Source organism: Lytechinus pictus, chromosome 3 (assembly GCF_037042905.1).
Source record: "Lytechinus pictus isolate F3 Inbred chromosome 3, Lp3.0, whole genome shotgun sequence".
Taxonomy (NCBI): domain Eukaryota; kingdom Metazoa; phylum Echinodermata; class Echinoidea; order Temnopleuroida; family Toxopneustidae; genus Lytechinus; species Lytechinus pictus.
The window spans coordinates 20,947,224-20,965,525 of NC_087247.1; the positions used below are offsets into that span (position 1 = coordinate 20,947,224).

At 37.0% G+C, this 18,302-nt stretch overlaps 1 protein-coding gene across 1 annotated transcript; it reads right to left on the reverse strand.

Annotated features, from left to right (window-relative positions):
• Positions 1 to 231: 231 nt before the first annotated feature.
• Positions 232 to 14,399, reverse strand: LOC129257652 (serine beta-lactamase-like protein LACTB, mitochondrial). The gene is made up of 8 exons (XM_064096613.1): positions 13,882 to 14,399; positions 10,151 to 10,608; positions 9,623 to 9,689; positions 8,831 to 9,021; positions 7,097 to 7,415; positions 6,288 to 6,453; positions 5,649 to 5,806; positions 232 to 4,791 (listed from the first exon to the last, which is right to left on the reverse strand). The coding sequence occupies exons 2-8, from the start codon at positions 10,574 to 10,576 to the stop codon at positions 4,355 to 4,357; spliced, it is 1,764 nt and encodes a 587-aa protein (XP_063952683.1). The 5' UTR covers positions 10,577 to 10,608; positions 13,882 to 14,399; the 3' UTR covers positions 232 to 4,354.
• Between the last annotated feature and the right edge of the window lie 3,903 nt (positions 14,400 to 18,302).

Consider the following 18,302-nt stretch of genomic DNA (forward strand, 5'->3'; position numbering starts at 1 on the left):
ATTTGTAGTCACCTTAAATATCTTAATTTACTATGGAAAAATATTAATAAGGTCAGGACCGTAAAGGTTTACTGTGCCCATAAAGCAATGGTTAGGCTGAGGAAAACAGAAAGGGGGTGGTTTTACATTGACTTCCGTAGATTTATCGTCAAACCCATACATCCATCCATCAGATACCTAAAAATAATTAATTCCATAAGCATTTGACACAAGAGTGTGAGGAGCAAATAATCAGATTTATATCAAAATTTATTATTGAATATTCAATATTTCTTCATATTTACCATATTTTCACAATAAATTGGCAGCATCTGATGACATAGATTTCCACGAGGTAATATAAAAAAGGCCCCATTGCAACTTAAAATATATGTTTAAACAAGTGGAATGCCTCTGGCAGTATAGCGGCAGTGCTGACTTTGAAAACTACTATAACTCGCACAAGTTGTTCAGTGATACTTGGTTACTCTTATGTCCACGTTTTATGAACTAGACCAATACACTTACAGAGATATGATGGTAATTCAACAAATACCCCCAACATGGCCAAAGTTCATTGACCTTACATGACCTTTGACCTTGAACATGTGACCTAAAACTCGCACATGATGTTCAGTGATACTTGATTACTCTTATGTCCAAGTTTCATGAGTCAGATCCATAAACTTTCAAAGTTATGATGGTAATTCAACAGATACACCCATTATGGCCAAAGTTCATTGACCTTTGACCTTGGTCATGTGACCTGAAATGCGCACAGGATGTTCAGTGATACTTGATTACTCTTATGTCCAAGTTTTATGAACTAGACCAATATACTTTCAAAGTTATGATGGTAATTCAACAAATACCCCAAATTTTGCCAAAGTTCAATGACCCTAAATGACCTTTGACCTTAATCATGTGACCTGAAACTTGCACAGGATGTTCAGTGATACTTGATTACTATTATGTCCAAGTTTCATGAATCAGATCCATAAACTTTCGAAGTTATGATGGTAATTAAACAGATACCCCCAATTCGGCCAAAGTTCATTGACCCTAAATGACCTTTGACCTTGGTCATGTGACGTGAAACTCATGCAGGATGTTCAGTGATGCTTGATTAATCTTATGTCCAAGTTTCATGAACTAGGTCCATATATTTTCTAAGTTATGATGACATTTCAAAAACTTAACCTTAGGTTAAGATTTTGATGTTGATTCCCCCGACATGGTCTAAGTTCATTGACCCTAAATGACCTTTGACCTTAGTCATGTGACATGAAACTCAGGCAGGATATTCAGTAATACTTGATTAACCTTATGGCCAAGTTTCATGAACTAGGTCCATATACTTTCTAAGTTATGCTGTCATTTAAAAAACTTAACCTTCGGTTAAGATTTGGTGTTGACGCCGCCGTCGGAAAAGCGGCGCCTATAGTCTTACTCTGCTATGCAGGTGAGACAAAAACCCACTTTATGTTAAAATGTTAGAAACACACAAACTAATATATGAATGTATTTCAATAATGGAACAAATATTTTATCTTTAAATTGTGTACACTTAAAAAAAATGCATCAATACTTGAGAACTTAACTCTTTACTCGAAAGAATAAGATTTTAACGCTCGATTACAATCCTGTATTTATTTTGTAATAGCACTAAATATACCAATATAGGAGACAAAAATAGAGTAAAAACAAAAATCAGAAAGATTAAATCTCTTCATAATTGCATTATTGTTTGCATTTGAAATACCTCAAATTTCTTAAAAATCAAGTCCAACACTTTGCAAGATAACGTGCATGTATTCATTTTATCAGTAATATTAAGAACTTCATGCAGATACAAATTCACTATACTGATTCCAAAGACATCAATTCCACACTTTTTTTTCTATTTCAAGCTTTATATAGAACCAACACTAACTGGTAACGTGTTAAGTACTATGGGAATTGGGAAATGATACAACAATAATCTACACAAAACACAAGGTATGAGCTTTTCACACTGGATTTCTTAACTAGTCATAACCTCATTGTTTTTTTCACTTTTATTTTCGTTTGCACAATGTTATACTACTACTATTCCACTTTGATATTGCTTAATTCATATGAACATATATTTTTATCATACAATTGAAATTTCATTAAATATTGATTGACTAGCAGAACTTATTATGAAAGCATATATTTCAGAATGGGTATTACACACAGGTAAATAGAAGGGGGCAGAATTTTCTCTAATCTCTTTCCATGGGAAATTATATATGAGGGTAACAGCAAATATCCTTTGACAATGTATTTGACAATGTACAAAATATCACCATCCACCCCATAAAAAGGATTATACAAATGTACTAGTACAATAGTTGTGTATGAGAGGAAGTGATGTGGTTATATTCTTCAAAACAGCAGCAAGGATGATACTGCAGAGTATGTGATTGATTTCTCATACATGGCATGCTGTAATGATTACCCTGGCCATTGGGTTCTTGCTTACAAAGCATGCACCTTTTACACTCCCTGGGGAGCATTTCATCAATAGTTTCCACAATATTTTCAAGCTGTGCCTTGTGTGTGCTCAACATGAAGTCCTTGCTTAATCAACAGCCTTTACACTAAAGACTGAGGCATATTACTGAGCACTGTAAGTGTGAAGCGTAATGATTAAATACATTAATATTTGTATAATTCACAAGTAATTCAGAGTGCAGTTAGGTTTTGACTTCTCTCTTTTAACAACCCATCCTTTACTGGTGCATGTTGGCAAAGAATTAAAAAAAAGACAAACAAAAAACGTGTGATTCTTTTCATTTTGACTGCTGGCTACATTTTAATACCTGTTCGTGTGGTGCTTCAAGACGGGAGAAGCAGTCCTGATGTGCCTGGATGCTTAAAAACAACAAGCATTATACCAGATACACAAATGAGCCATTATTTTGTCATCTGAGCAGTGTATCATTTATGTAACAGCAGGTCAATGACCCATTCATCCATTCATTCTTTCTCCTTTCTTTCCCTTTTACAGCAGGTCAATGACCTATTCATCCATTCTTTCTTTCTCCTTTATTTCCCTTTTACAGCAGGTCAATGACCCATTCATCCATTCTTTCTTTCTCCTTTCTTTCCCTTAGTAGGCCTACTCATTAAACTGACAATGGGTCAGATGCATAATTAGCAATTGCTTTTGCTGGGCATTTGCTTGATTCCGTATGCATAAAAATGAGTGAGCAAATGCTTTTACTAGTAAGCTTGAGCAATTACTTTTACAAGAACAATTTGCAAGTAAAAATTCATTCTACAATATCATAAAAAACAACAGTATTAAACACAAATATGCTCACAACATGACAGCATTTCTATTTGCTCAATTACATTTCATAATCCTTATCTGTTTGCTAAAGAAAGCTTTAAATTTTTATCACAATACTTTTATTTTGTTCAAGTTTTGATACACACAATACTGTGTTGGTGGCTGATTATTTGTATGATATATCAGCAGATATACCTGTGCTAAAAACTGAATGATGATGACCGTGCATATAATATGCCTACTCCTTTTCTTTCATCCCCTTCACTAACCTGATTGGTCTTCTCTACTCACTAATGCCCCTTTTGTCCCCTTGTTTCTAGTGTTGCTGTAGCTTGTTTGTGGTCTATATTATGGTTGTTCCACTTTATATGTTTGTCATTTTGCCTCCGACGAAGATTCTGCTAGGATCGAAAGCTTAGGCCCCTTTTTGACTTTCATATAATATTGTCTCCAATCAAAGGCCACAACTGGTTCATCCATTAAACATTACAATTCATCAAAATCATGTTGCAACCATCTATTGCTCCACAACATCACAGATAATACAAGCTGCAGGGGCAGCGGAATGGTTTTCAAAGTGGGGGGCTGAGCCAAAAGTGGGGGGGCTGACCATGCTAAAAATCACAATCATATGGTAATTTTTACGTTTTTGAACACGGTTTTGGAAAAAGGTAGAGGGCTGAAGACCCCCCAGCCCCCATCCCCCTGGTTCCGCGGCCCCTGAGCTGTACATTGTATCATTGCTGGTATGCAGTCAGTAACTCTGTGATCCAAATACAAATGCAGATTACAAACGACTTCATAATGGAGGTTAATGTTATGGATGTGAATACACTCTTTTGCCTATTCATACTAAAACATCACTGGCCATCAAGCCTGGATCTGTGTAATGGCCATCCTTCTATGAGATTTCCATCACAGAATTTCATAGAAACCATGCCAGTTTGTGAGGCTCCAGGCTTTTTAAGATGCTTGAGATGATAAAATGTGACATTTTTCCTGAATGACTCGACTACATATGAAATTATAAAGACAATTCACAATATTGCACAAAGATCATGTCTTGTCATCGCATTGTTGAAATGCTTCTACAATACCTTCTGCATGTTTTGTTAGCCCACCATCAAGCAAATTTGCATACAATGCTACCACAATCCCTTTCGGAATATGAGAATGATGATTTTGTGATAAACACTCATTATTCTTCATACCGTCTAAATCTTTCCTTTGATTTTCTGTAGCACTGTCAGTTCCAATATAACATACAGGGGTTGGGGCTACAACTAGCATGCTGGAGAAACCCATAGCTCCACCACTGTGAGTGACATAATGCCGGGTTGGACGACAGCATCCATGCTTTTGTTTTTTCTCTAAGACACTCCAACCCATGGCGTAGCAGTACTCATTGCTGGGTTTGGGTTTGGCTATGGGAACAGGCTCCCAGATCTTTTCCACTGTGTCTTTCTTCAAGAAACCAGAAAGATTACTCTGATCTGCAATAACAGAATATATAAAAGGCATTATAAAGCATGTCACATTCTAAAGGGTGCTTGTCCTAGGGGGTAATTAGTGGAGGAAGGTGTAATCATCCTGAAGGGTAAAAATCCTATGGGGAAGTTGCCCAAGGGGTATTTTCATAGGGGATAACGGTCATATATTGGTCATCCTAGGGTTGTCTGTATTAGCCAGGTAGTGAATGAGAGAAGTCTGAAGCTGATCAACGCTATTTAACATAATCTATCACAATAATGATGAAATGGCTACCTGAAATATAATGCTTTTAAGAGTGGGCAAAGCTGAACTGTTGAACAGGAGTGGAAGGTTCGATTTTCTACTAAATTCTCTACTGGTCACTTAAAAACCACAGTTTTGCTGACTACCAAACTCAGTTGTTGATGATGATGATGATGAACAGTATTTTGATAGTGCCATTAATCTATAACAAACCTTTCAGTTCATTCCCTATGTTCTGGTTGTTAGTGCCACTACAATCTCCTCTTTTAATATACCTTATAATGGCTTATTTCGAGCGTGTTAATAATAGTTGAACTTCTTTATACCTCGGTCACATTTGCTCTACAGCAGCCGTATGGCAAGTCGAAAACAGCCGTTTTAACATTTTTGTAGCAGCTATTAATAGGTGTTTTGAATTAAAAATTAAAAAATTAATAAAACGGCTGTTTTTGACTCACCGTACGGCCGCCGTAGAGCAAATATGACTGAGGTATCACTACGGGGATATAAAGCCTACCATACATCTAACTGGTCACTGCAAATATTTATAACAAACATGCACAATTGAAAACCCTCAGTAGGGGGTGTGTTAAAATATATTGATATATTTTTCTACCTGTACCACCTGCTGGCTGTTGATAGCTGTACAGCATTATGTTGCCAAACTTGATAAGGTCCTGAACAGTAGAGAGAAAGCCCCCTCCAGCCCACTTGTAGGATAAATCAACATAGGGGCAATTCTCTAGCCTGCCATGCTTGTTGTACAGGTAACCTCTGAAATAAACAACAATGCAATGTAGAATGCATATTGAAGCTCAAATCTTAGGGTATCTTTCCACTTGCAAGGGAAAAAATGAATGAGCAAATCACATTACATTTTTGAAAACAAAGATCTTTTAACTAAGGAAACATGACTGGAAAACTGCACATGCAGGTAGTATATATCAAACAATATTTTAAAATAATTTGACTGATAATGGACCTTGGGAACATAAAAAATGCAGCTGAGAGAGCATCAAATTATTGAAAATAGCTTGGAAGTAATTTATTATTTGAGCAATCTATTACAAAGAGTAAGGTTATCATTTGAATACATGTAGTTCATAATATAATCACCCCCCCCCCCCCCCCCGGAAGTAAACATGTTGTTGTGAACTGTCTTTTGCATAAGAACTTATGTTTGCATCTGCGGTATATGGTATAATTTTGAAAGTTAGAGGATAAAATAATACTCTAACTCTCAATCTTATCTTACCTTGCTCTGTTATAAATGATCGGTATATGTTTGTCAGGGACAGTGTTAGTAAGACCCATTTCACGTAACATTGTTCTCATGTATGTCACAAAGTCTTGTCCAGATGCTCCTTCTACTACTGCACCAACCAATGTGAAGCCATGGGTAGTGTACAGATACTTTGTTCCTGTAACATTGTACAAATGCAGTCAAATAATTATTTTCTATTTATGCTTGATACATGACAGACATCAACATCAAAAGATTCTAAAAGGCACCTTATTTGCAGCTATGTTGACGCTTGGGTAATAATATGCAGTGCTTAGAAATTTTTGTATTGTGTGCTATATAAGTGTTGCATATTATCATCGTTATTTGCTCACAGGAAAACCTGGATTGTGTAAATTCAAGCGATTTTTAATATCCACTTTTAAAGAAAAAATGAAATATATATTCTGTGTCTGGTAAGCATACTGGTAAAATACAGTTGTAAAATATGTGCATGAACTAAGAAAGTGTACTTCTATAAACTTTCTTGCATTTATATTGAATGGACTCAAGTAGTATCATAGTACACAATCTGCTAAATATAATATCATATTCAGTTCTCAATCTGGGGCATGCTTCACAACATAAGGTTTACAATTATGTTAACTTTGGCATTATGGCATCTACCATGGAAAGAAAACTTCCTTTTGATTGGCTGCTGAGCACTATTACCATGGCAGTTGAATTAATAGCAAGAAACAGGCACCTGTACAAATTACTCAACCTAACAATTTTCTCTTCTACCATCATGTCTGCAATTTAGCAAAGGTGTACATCCTTACCTGGTTTGTGCACTAGAGGGTCATCTTTAAATACATCCAGAGCACTAGTTACAGTCTTGAATTCCTTCTTGGACCTCATCTCATCCAGCTTGGACTCTGTTTGCATGGTACTGATCTCATCATTTTTCTTGTCCTCAGACTTGTTATTTGTTCCCTGTTCATTTGACTTCTCTCCCTTGTCAGCAGACTTGTTGTTTTGCTTCTTTTGATCAGCCTCACTCTTTTCATTTGCTTTTGTCTTCTTCTTTTTCATGTATGATTTATCATAATGACGGATACCTCCCAAGTGAGACACAATATGTCTTGTGGTCAGGGAAACCTGGAAGAAAATGTTGAAACCAATTCTGGATTGTTATGTTTGACAATTCTGCAGTCAGGTATGATATTACATGACAGGTATTCATAGCTCCAGGGGCAACATCAGAAGTCACAATTTAAAAAAAGAATCAGTGAAGAAAAATATTCAACAGCCACTAGGCTTTTGTATTCATGACTGAAATTTTAGATAATTACTAGGGTAAAATTCAAGTTATTGACCCTAGCTTATTTTACTGACTACAAGACAACCTGGCTAACACCTCCAGATATAACCAATAGTCCATCAACTGGAAGTTCATCCTTAACTCTTTGCCCGCCACGGACGACTCGCGGCACATACAGCGGACTGCCAACGACGACTCAAGTCACAGTTCGCACACAATGCATACGGAACGCATTTAATTGTAATTATGTGCACACACATACAATAGCGACGCGTGTATTGCATTGTTTACGAATCTAGTTTTCGTGTTATAGCTTTCGCCGACGTTGTTTACATAGAGATTTTTCGCGTAAAATTGAGTTTTTTTAACTGCTTTAGGATATATTTCGATGAGCTTTCAATAGCTTGCACTGCTTTCCTTGTAATAAAAGAATGATACAAATTGCCACCTCCCTATAACAATAAGGGGATCAAAGTATCAATAGACGGGAAGTCTATTGAGAAGTAGCCAGGGTCAATTTCAATAGAAGAGTTTAGTTCATTGTCAGTTTACTCTTTTTGAATGCCCCATTTCAATCCTAAACTGCTTAGCTCATAATGACCATAAAGACATGGATTTGGTATGTAATGAAAGCTAAAGAACACATCTTTTCAATGGACCAACTTAGAAATTTAACCTTCATTAGGAAGTATTATACCCTCCTAAACGAAAAATTGGAAACAGAATGTAAAGTTAAAATTATCAAAATCTATGATTTTATACATAGCAAAAATGATACCATTGGCAAGAGTATTCATTTCTCTAAAACTTTGCTACACAATTTTTTCAATACGACAAACCAGTAAAAAGTTATTGCGAGTTGAATAAGACAGTGCACGCAAACCCCCTCTGAATGTGGCACCCCAAAATTAATGTGGCGCAGGGGGGATAGTGTACGTGGCGGGCAAAGAGTTAAAAAGAGATATCAAGAATTTTGCAAAGTGGATAATATAATATAATCAATAGTCCATCAACTGGAAGTTCATCCTTAAAAAGAATGTCAAGAATTTTTGCAAAGTAGATAAATCATTTTGCTCAATCAAAAAGAATTTATCTGTTGCTTATTAGCAACAACAGAAACTTAATGGGTCAGTAGTAATTTTTTTTTTTTTTTGGGGGGGGCAAAAGCTTCACATCTCATAATACTTTTGACAAGAAAATGTAACTGAGCTTTGTCATTCCATGAAGAATGGCTCTTAACACAAATGAGTACCTTTTCCCCCTCCCATTCCTTCTCTGGAAATGAGGGCACATATTCTTGGACAGGCTTATCTAGATCTAGTTTTCCTTCTTCCATGAGACGAGCAACTGCTGTCATTGCCAACGACTTGCTTATACTTGCTATACGGAAAACGCTGTTGGGTTTGCATGGAGTCCGGTTCTCTACATCAGCATATCCAAAACCTTTAGGTAAAAACAAAATTATATCAATTAATCACTTTTTCTTTCCAAATTTTTTACATCAGCTCTACAACTGTACTTCCTATTTGAGTAAAAATCGAATATGATACACGACTGATGAAAAAATATACTGAAGGCATCTTTAATCAAGAGCTGTGGGCCTAAAACTTGATATTTTTATAATAATAGTGACATATTATGACAAAAATAGGAGGGATCTAAAAGGGCACAACAATATCCCAGGCTGCAGGGGCATTTTGAGGCCATTCCCAAGGCATCTGGGAGAAATTAAATTCTGGTAATTCTTTTAAGCTATTATAAGGAAGATTCTGTAGCTCCGATTTCTAAAGAATTTTGCATGAATATATACATAAGCTAGGCAAGATAAAGTCATACTGAAAGCTCATTATGTAATCTTCAAAACATAAATGATATCAGAATACATGCAAAATTATTTTATATTTCCCATAATTAGGATTCACTTTGATGTTCCCATTTATTGTTTGAAATACATGCTCACAATGAGATATTAACATGTAGAGCTTTATTTATTTCTTCTTATGCTTTCTTTTTTTCACAACACCAAGCTCTATCTGTATCATACCTTCACTCCATACCAGCTTGCCATCAACAGAAACTGCAGCTACAATTCCTGGAGCACCAACTTCATCCTTCAATGAAATAAACCAATATTGACATATGAAATACATCAGTGAAGATTATTGACATTATGCATTCATTTCTAATGTCTTCTTTTTCAATCAATGTATGCACTTGACCAGAGCCAGAAAAGTAGGTTGGGCGTTGGGGTGGGCACTAATCTATACTTTATCTAAAATCTTGACTTCTCATACGTTTGTGAAATGGGTCACACATGCTACATGTACATGATATGATAATTTCAAGAAGCGACTTACACTATCTTTAGAAGTTGAGTAACTAAACAGATACAAATTGGAATTTACTTTGCATGTTATTAAGGAAGCTGAATGACCCACGTGCACTTTTACTTCAGTTACAATTTCTACTTGCTCTGTACCTCATTCTGGTAAATAAAGTGGTCTTTGATGTTCATATAATCATCATACAGTCTCTATCAAAATATGTTACATAATATACATTTCAGAAATACCTTTGCTCTTTGCAGCAGATCCCTGGATCTCTTTATTGCTGCATCAAACTTTCTTGAAGACACCAAAATGCTGTCATCCCTTTCAACTTTCCTGGTTCCTTCTTGACACAATGCTACCGGACCTTTCACTTCAAATGACTCTTTGACTTTCCTTGAATTCCTAACTCTGTCTGATGTGAAGTAGTGGTAAGCTGTCACGGTTCCTCCAGCAATTAGCCCCAAAGATAATATGATTTGGTAACCCTTTCGAGGACTGCTAGATGTAAACCTTGACCTATAAGACTGTTGAGAGAATGATCTTGGCATCTGGATTGAGGAATTCTTCTGGAGCTGAATAGATTGTTTGCTTCCTACCAACAACATGCCTTTCCAGTGATTTGATGTAGACACAAAAGGTATGGCTCGGGTTGACAATGACGGCATCATGGCTTCCCGAGAAAGGTTTGCAGGGAAAATTACTGAAGGAAAAAATAATAATGAAAGCCTGTTATGGTAAATATTAGACTAAATTTTTTTATTTTGATTCATTCCCTGATAAAATGTTCACTTATCCCCCCACCACTTCTAAAGCATAATTTTGTGTATTAAATAGCACACTTGCTCCTAGAAAAATGATAGTTAAACAAGCACATGAACCCCTATTTTAATGTTTACACCGCGCAAGTACACCTTCCTCGACAAGCTTGCAAATTTTGGTGAAAATGACAAGGATTTTGAGTGCAGCATTGATTGTACTTCTCAGATTTGTTAGAAATTTCAACTTTTTTAAGATTATGTTTTTGTCTTTCAGTTTGACACAGATTTGGATAAAGCGTAAGCTAGAGCACGTAAACCGGCCGCCATTACCAAACAGGGCAACTGTGCCCTGCCAGGCCGCATTTTAGTACACAGCTCCTAGTTGGTCTTCAAAAAATTCTTTAGAATTTGATTTTTTTTTGTTCCATTCCCCCTATTTTGAGGGTTCTGAACACAATTATGCTTGTTAAAAAATCTATAAATGATGACTTTGAGAACAAATTATTTCTCAAAAATAAATTATACTTATTAATGGTACATGTAGATATTGTTTATCATATAAATGCCCAATCTTAGTTTTTAGTTTCCAATGCAATAAATACGCCTAATAATACTTCCTGTTGCCATAGTATTGGCTTTTCCTCCAGAAAAATAAATATTTTGATCAAAAATGTAGAATCTGAATCCCCCTTTCCCTCATTTATCGGTGCTGATCAAGGATGTGACTGTTGTTACCCATGTAAAAATAATAAATACCATTTTAGGCCATTACCATGGCAACCAAATAATCCATAACTAGATAAAAAAAACATGTTGCAAAAAGATATTGGTGGAAAATAAAATAAAAATCACTTAATCTACATGCGTAATGTTTGACCCACAACTAATGTGTTCTGTATGATCCAATCAAATGATAAGAATCGCCTTGATAACGCTTGAATTTAACCATAAATATTGATGTTGCAAATGGCCTGTTGTTGTCATGGTAATGGCTCATTTCCCCCAAATACATTTAGAAACATTTATTAGTAAGGCAAGTTCCCCCAAGTCTGCGCAGTCCCCCTTGTCTGCACACACGCGTATCTGCGCGATTCTAGTATTAAAAAAGATATGCAAGGAACACAAACTTTACACATGCAATACATAGACAGATATTCATTAAAAAATCCGACTCAAAATGGTGGAAAAAATGAATTTTGGGCATTTAATGTGACGGCCTCAAAAAGCAGCCTTTCTAATCAAAATACCCGAATCATGTGGAAAGTGAATGGGTGCGCAGACATGGGGTACCATTTTTTTTCAATCTGATAATGACTGCCCAAGGTTTTTTCTAAGAAAATTCTATATTTCTTTCAAATTTTTATGAGATATTTGGTACACCTACTCATTAAGGAACATTTTATTAACTGAAGATTTTGTGAAATAAAAAGAAATTCATGTTAAATCTTAACTCAAATCGTTAGGTGCGAGGCCAAGGTGACTTGGGGACCACCATCATTACTAAACCTCGCACCAACAACCGTACGTGTTTGGCAGTGGATTTCTAACTATAATAAACCTCGCACGTGAGTGACATTCATGACATTAGGCTTTAAAACTTTATACCGGTATAGCCTATAAAGTTAAAGGGGAATCCAACCCAAATAAAAACTTGTTTTTATAAGGAAAAGAAAAATCAGACAAGTTGATAGGTGAAAGTTTGAACAATATTGGACAAACAACAAGAAAGTTATGAATTTTTAAAAGTTGTAAATATTGGTAATCACTATACCCATGGAGACTTCAAATTGGCCGCATATGGGATGTCATAGTGATGTAAGGCAAGGACTACTCTTCTATGTACTCTAATACATATTATGGCTAAAATGTCATTTTTTCCAAAAGTTTTATTTCAAATTATATTTTTCTTTCATGATGACATAAAACAATATAATACCTGGATTATATTTAGATTACTGCCCCGGGGGAATGGGTACTTAGGAGAAAACCACAAATCCCTGATATTAAAGTACATGGCCTATGGGAAAGTTGTCCTTGCCCCTTGTCATAATTAACTTACCCAGTTGCCAATTTGAAATCTACATAGTATTAGTGATCTAAATTTTAAAGCAGCTATAACTTTCGGTAAGAGTTCCATATGCACCCCCCACTAAAATTGAAAATAAAAACATGGAGAAGGTTCAGAATAATATATCTAGCCCTAATATCGAACATATATGATGGGGAAGTGGAAATACATACCAAAATATGGCTTTATTCCGTCAAATTTCAAGCGAGATCTTGTGCGTGTAATTGTCCATAGACATCGGTTTATTTAGTCAGTAAAGGGTCTGCGAGTCAAGACTAGTCGAACTATCGGCTGATAATCGTAAAAATATCCTTTCCGGTATCAGCGCTTCTCGCTAGCATAGCGGGAAAGTTCTTGACTGCAGATCAAACGAGGTGAGTTCGAGTCCCAACTAAGGTAAGCAACAGTAAAAAAAATGATAGAAAAATCTGAAGTGAACGAACCGGAAGTCTCAACAATCTTTTGTTATTTTTGGTGGGGGGTGCATATGGAACTCTTTCCTAACTTTCTTATTGCTTGTCCGATTTCTTTCAAACTTTCACCATTCTGTTTAATTTATTTTTCTCCTTCCCAACACAACGTTTTATGGCCAAGGCTGGAATCCCCTTTAAAGCTAAAAGCCTTTTAGCCTTAGCCACTCCTAAAAAGAGTCCTGGGGCCGATTGCACGAAAGGGTCTTTGCAAGGACCGTCTTTCGTGTCGCCCATTTTTTATGATGCGCCATGTGAAACGCATTTCAAATAAATTATCTGCAAACATATTTTATTCGTCCGTTAAAATAAACAAAATATTTGTTTATAAAATGATGTATAGCTCATGAAATTGTATAAAATTTGATTTAAAACAAAGCAAGCTTACGAATTTTATTTGTTTATCATATTAAATTTCAGGAACACCCCGCTTATACTTATAGCGCATCATAAAAGACGATGGGCGACACGAAAGACGGTCCTTGGAAAGACCCTTTCGTGCAATCGGCCCCTAGTACCAATGAGGTCCAAACATTTACATGTAACTTTTATGCCTTACGTCTTAGCTTAGGCTTAGCCAATGTCACTCAGTGACGTGACTCACGTACCGTACGATTACTCTGACTCAGAGTCAGACATTTAGGAACCTAACTTCCTCAGTCATAACGTTAACTTACCGTAAAAAAAGCTTGTTCCGTTTTACATTCCAAACTCCAGAGTCCAAGGGCCAGGGGCAAGCTTCTTGACATACCGACACAGCTCAGGCACAGTCCAAGCTAGCCGGCCACAGCAACAACTTACTTAACTCAAAATCAAATTTAAAGTTAAGCAGTTCGTTATCTACAGGCACAGCTCCCGGGGCGACACCTTGTCCGATCCGACCGCGCCGGGGCAACCCACGGCAGCCGGCCCCGCGTACTATACGGCGTCTTTTGCTTAGTTGAACTCCCAGGCGTTGGCACAATTCGTCCAATAGAAATTCATCTGTTGAAATGTCGAGCTAATCAATAAACCGTACCGGAATAGCATTTCGAAATTTTACATTTTTATTTTGCTGGGAATTTTGCCCAGGGAATGGGGCCAATCATCGTGTTCTGGACCAGGGGCATAACAGGGGTCGGTGGCCGGGGGGGGGGGGGGGGGGGGCAAGAGCCAAACATTTCCCGGTTATATCATATGGTATCACCGTACCTACGGGGGGGGGCAGGGGGGGCACTCTGCCCCCCCTGACGAGCCACAACCCATACAAAAGACATATACCTGCCCCCCTGACGAGCTTAAAATACCTTTTTTGCCCCCCTGACGAGCTTGAAGACCTTTATTCCCCCCCCCCCCCGATGAGCTTGAAGACCTTTTTTTTTTCTTTTTTTTTTGCTTGTCAATTTTTATCTGGTGCGAAAACGTTCATTTTTTTATTGAAGACCTTTTTTTTTTTTTTTTTTTTTTTTTTTTTTGCTTGTCAGTTTTTTTTTTTTTTTTTTTTGTCAAATTGTTTGGCGGCCGATTTTGTCCCCCCTGTGGAAAATCCTAGGTACGCCACTGTATGGTATGAACATGATTGTTTTATGATTGTGCCCCGAGCATTAGGGCGAAGCGCGATTCGTGATAAGCGCATACATTCGTAATTCCGAAGCTTCGTTATTCCGAAGGTTCGTATATTCCGAAGGTTCGTTATTCCGAAGGTTCGTATTTCCGAAGGTTCGTAATTCCGAAGGTTTGTTAGTCCGAAAACGAAATGAGGTTCGTTAGTCCGAAATCGAAGTTAGGTTCGTAATTCGGAAGGTTCGTTAATCCGAAAACGAAATGAGGTTCGTAATTCCGAAGGTTCGTTAAGTCCGAAAACAAAATGATTAACGAGCCATATTTCGTTTTCAGACTAACAAACCTTCAGAACAACGAACCTTATTTCGTTTTCGGATTATCGAACCTTCGGAATAACGAACCTTATTTCGTTTTTCGGATTATCGAACCTTCGGAATAACGCCACAAATGTTCGGATTAACGAACCCTTTTTACATTTTCGGATTAACGAACATCGAGGTATAGGCAATTTACGTGTTTCGGAATAAAGAACCTTCGGAATTACGAAGTGTAACCGTGATAAGTACCCCCCCCAAAAAAAAAAACAAAAAAAAAAAAAGGTGCAGCAAAACTTGCTTAATATAAGTCCCGAGCGAGCGAGAAAAAAAATCAGCTTTTCATGAGAAACTTTGAGATTAATTTTGAAATGGTATTCAGAAAATAACATCATATCTTACATCAATTCCTTCCTTTCATCTCTTCTTTTTTGTTCTCGGTTGTAGAACTTTTCGGGGCCAGTGCATGAATAATATGCAGGATGCATGCCTATCTCGCAAAAACGAATAATGAAAACTCTAAAGAGTCGCGAGAAGCATATTGACTTGAACATTGGATTTTGAAGCCCCATCATTGAACAGATAATTTATTTATCTCAGTCAACAGCTACTATACTATAGCGCGGGCGACATTTTGAGTTTTATATTGCCTAGTGAAAGATCTATGTTATAGGGCCTACCTTGGTCGGGCCTTGGTCACATTTGCTCTAAGGTGGCCGTATACGGTGAGTCAAAAACAGCCGTTTTGTCATTTTGTGTACCAATTATTTATTATAGGTGGTTTGAATTAAAATTAATAAAACGGCTGTTTTCGACTCGCTGTATACGGCCGGCGTAGAGCAAATGTGACCAAGGTAGTGACAAAAAATATTGGGAGCTAACAGTAAATATTTTTTTTATTGATAAGAAAATTTTTCCAAATTTAAGGAACGAAAAAGCTGTTTTTGGAGCACTTTGCAGCTTTAGTAGGATGCTTATGACAACAATTACTATACATTTTTTTTATTTTGGGGCCGGTGCTTCAGTACCCATCCCATGCAGGGCCATGCGAGGACACAACAACGTACAGTCTCTTATAGACTTATACCCAAGTTTTGGCTAAATAATTAGGCCATCAAATCAAGAAATTCTACGAAAGTTACCATTGGGATGGCAATGTTAAAGGACAAGTCCACTCCAACAAAAAGTTGATTTGAATAAAAAGAGAAAAATCCAACAAACATAACACTGAAAATTTCATCAAAATCGGATGTAAAATAAAAAAGTTATGACATTTTAAAGTTTCGCTTAATTAAAAAAAAAACATTTTATATGCACATCCTGGTCTGTATGCAAATGAGGAGACTGATGACGTCATCCACTCACTATTTATTTTGTATTTTATTATGTGAAATATTCTAATTTTCTCCTCATTGCCAAGTGAAACAACGATTAATTCCTCCCTGAACATGTGAAATTAGCATTGTTTAATACGATATGGTTCAGTCAAGTTGGTCCGTATTGTCAAATTTGTAAAAAATGAAATATTGTATAATTCAAACAATAAAAAACAAAAGAAATAGTGAGTGAGGGACATCATCGACTATCTCATTTGCACATCACTCAGTAATTGTGCATATCACTGTTTTGTGAAAAATAATCGAAACTTTAAAATGTCATAACTTTTTTATTTTACATCCGATTTTGAAGAAATTTTCAGTGTTGTGCTGGTTCGATTTTTCTCTATTTATTCAAATCAACATGTTTCTGGGGTGGACTTGACCTTTAAATACCACAATAGTAACTTTCAGGCAACGGGGACTACATAATTATGGCGCGGATGTCCAGGCGAGCGTTTCATGAACTTGTCGGACGTATATCCTATTATCAGACAAGTCTATTTACCCCGTTCATCCGACACGGTTACCATACGGTGCTTCTCAACCAGTGGCGAAACTACGAGGGGGGCGCCCCCCCCCCCCCATCGGCTGGAAAGAAAGTGGGTAAGGAGAAAAAGAGGGAGAAAGAAAGAGAAACGGAGTGGGGGGGGGGAGAATAATGTTATACTATGTTGTATTACATAAGAAATATTTTTTTCATAACTTTATGAAACATAATTTGCTTAGGGTCTATAATTATGACAGTTTGTGTTCAGCATCCCGGGAAATCCCGACTCTGGATCACGGAAATACAATTTTACTTCCGTCCTCTGGATCCGCGTCCGGTGCCCGGGTCTTGACAGAAAGTAATTTTATCAGCCAATATCGAATTTGGCTGACGAGTCCCGTGGCCGTACGCAGCTTGGGGAGGGGGACTCTGGGAGGCAGTTGCCCCCATACATAAAAAAAAATGACTGAATATTTTCACAAAATTCACCAAAAATTATGCACGAAACGACAAGCTTGGTTGCTTCACTCCTTTGCTTTTTGAGTCAGCTTTTTTTTAAATTTACGGGTCCTCATAATGGTTAGTCGCGTGCATTTGAGTGTCCGAAAGTCCCCACACACAGCTTCAACACAGGGAACAGTAAGTTGTTTTCATGAACGTAATATTGCAGAAATCCGGGTATATTTTTATAACTATTAATAATCTCACACCAGATTGATAATAGTGTGAAAATTTTGTCCAATTCTATTAATTTGATGTAAATATTGTTACAATAAATAATTCACTATTTACGTCCCGGGCCCATGCACTGATCTGATTTCCACTTGTTCATTTCATTTCATTCTTTCTTTGGAAAGATGGGCATCGTCTTCAAGAAGTAAATTATAATTTTTATATCATTGAATAATTGATAATAGGGCCCTGGCTCATGTCTTGTTGAACTGAATCTCATGTGACCATTTCTTTCATAAGTATATGTTTACATTTCATATATAATTATGAAGTAGTAGTTTTCAGTGACAAATCCTACAAGAAGCAACCGGGAGTTACAGGTTTGCGCCTTCATCCCGTACCAGATGATGATGATGATGATAGGGTCATGGACTCGGAGGCTTGGTAGTTTGAAAGATTCTGGAGGCAATGCAGGGCCAATATTAAGTACTCGATCGGCCGAATCGGGGGCCATCAAATCCCGGGCGGTCTGTCGGCGCGGTGAGCAAGTTAGTTATAAGGGGGTAAATTCTCAAATACAAAAACGAGATGGCTAATTCGAGACAGGATACTGTATTTAGGAGGGTACGCCACACAACATGTAGGGTCGAGCTATCCAAGAGGTGCAATCAGTCATGGTCGCATCGGCCGTGTTTGTGTTTAGT

What these genes read in the sequence shown, in the direction of transcription:
- LOC129257652 (XM_064096613.1), bottom strand. Translation starts at nt 10,576, where the DNA reads ATGATGCCGTCATTGTCAACCCGAGCCATACCTTTTGTGTCTACATCA. An exon ending in ATCTGCTGCAAAGAGCAAAG is followed by an intron (nt 9,690 to 10,150) that starts GTATTTCTGAAA and finishes ATTTCATTGAAG; the next exon opens with GATGAAGTTGGTGCTCCAGG. An exon ending in AGGAATGGGAGGGGGAAAAG is followed by an intron (nt 7,416 to 8,830) that starts GTACTCATTTGT and finishes ATTTTCTTCCAG; the next exon opens with GTTTCCCTGACCACAAGACA.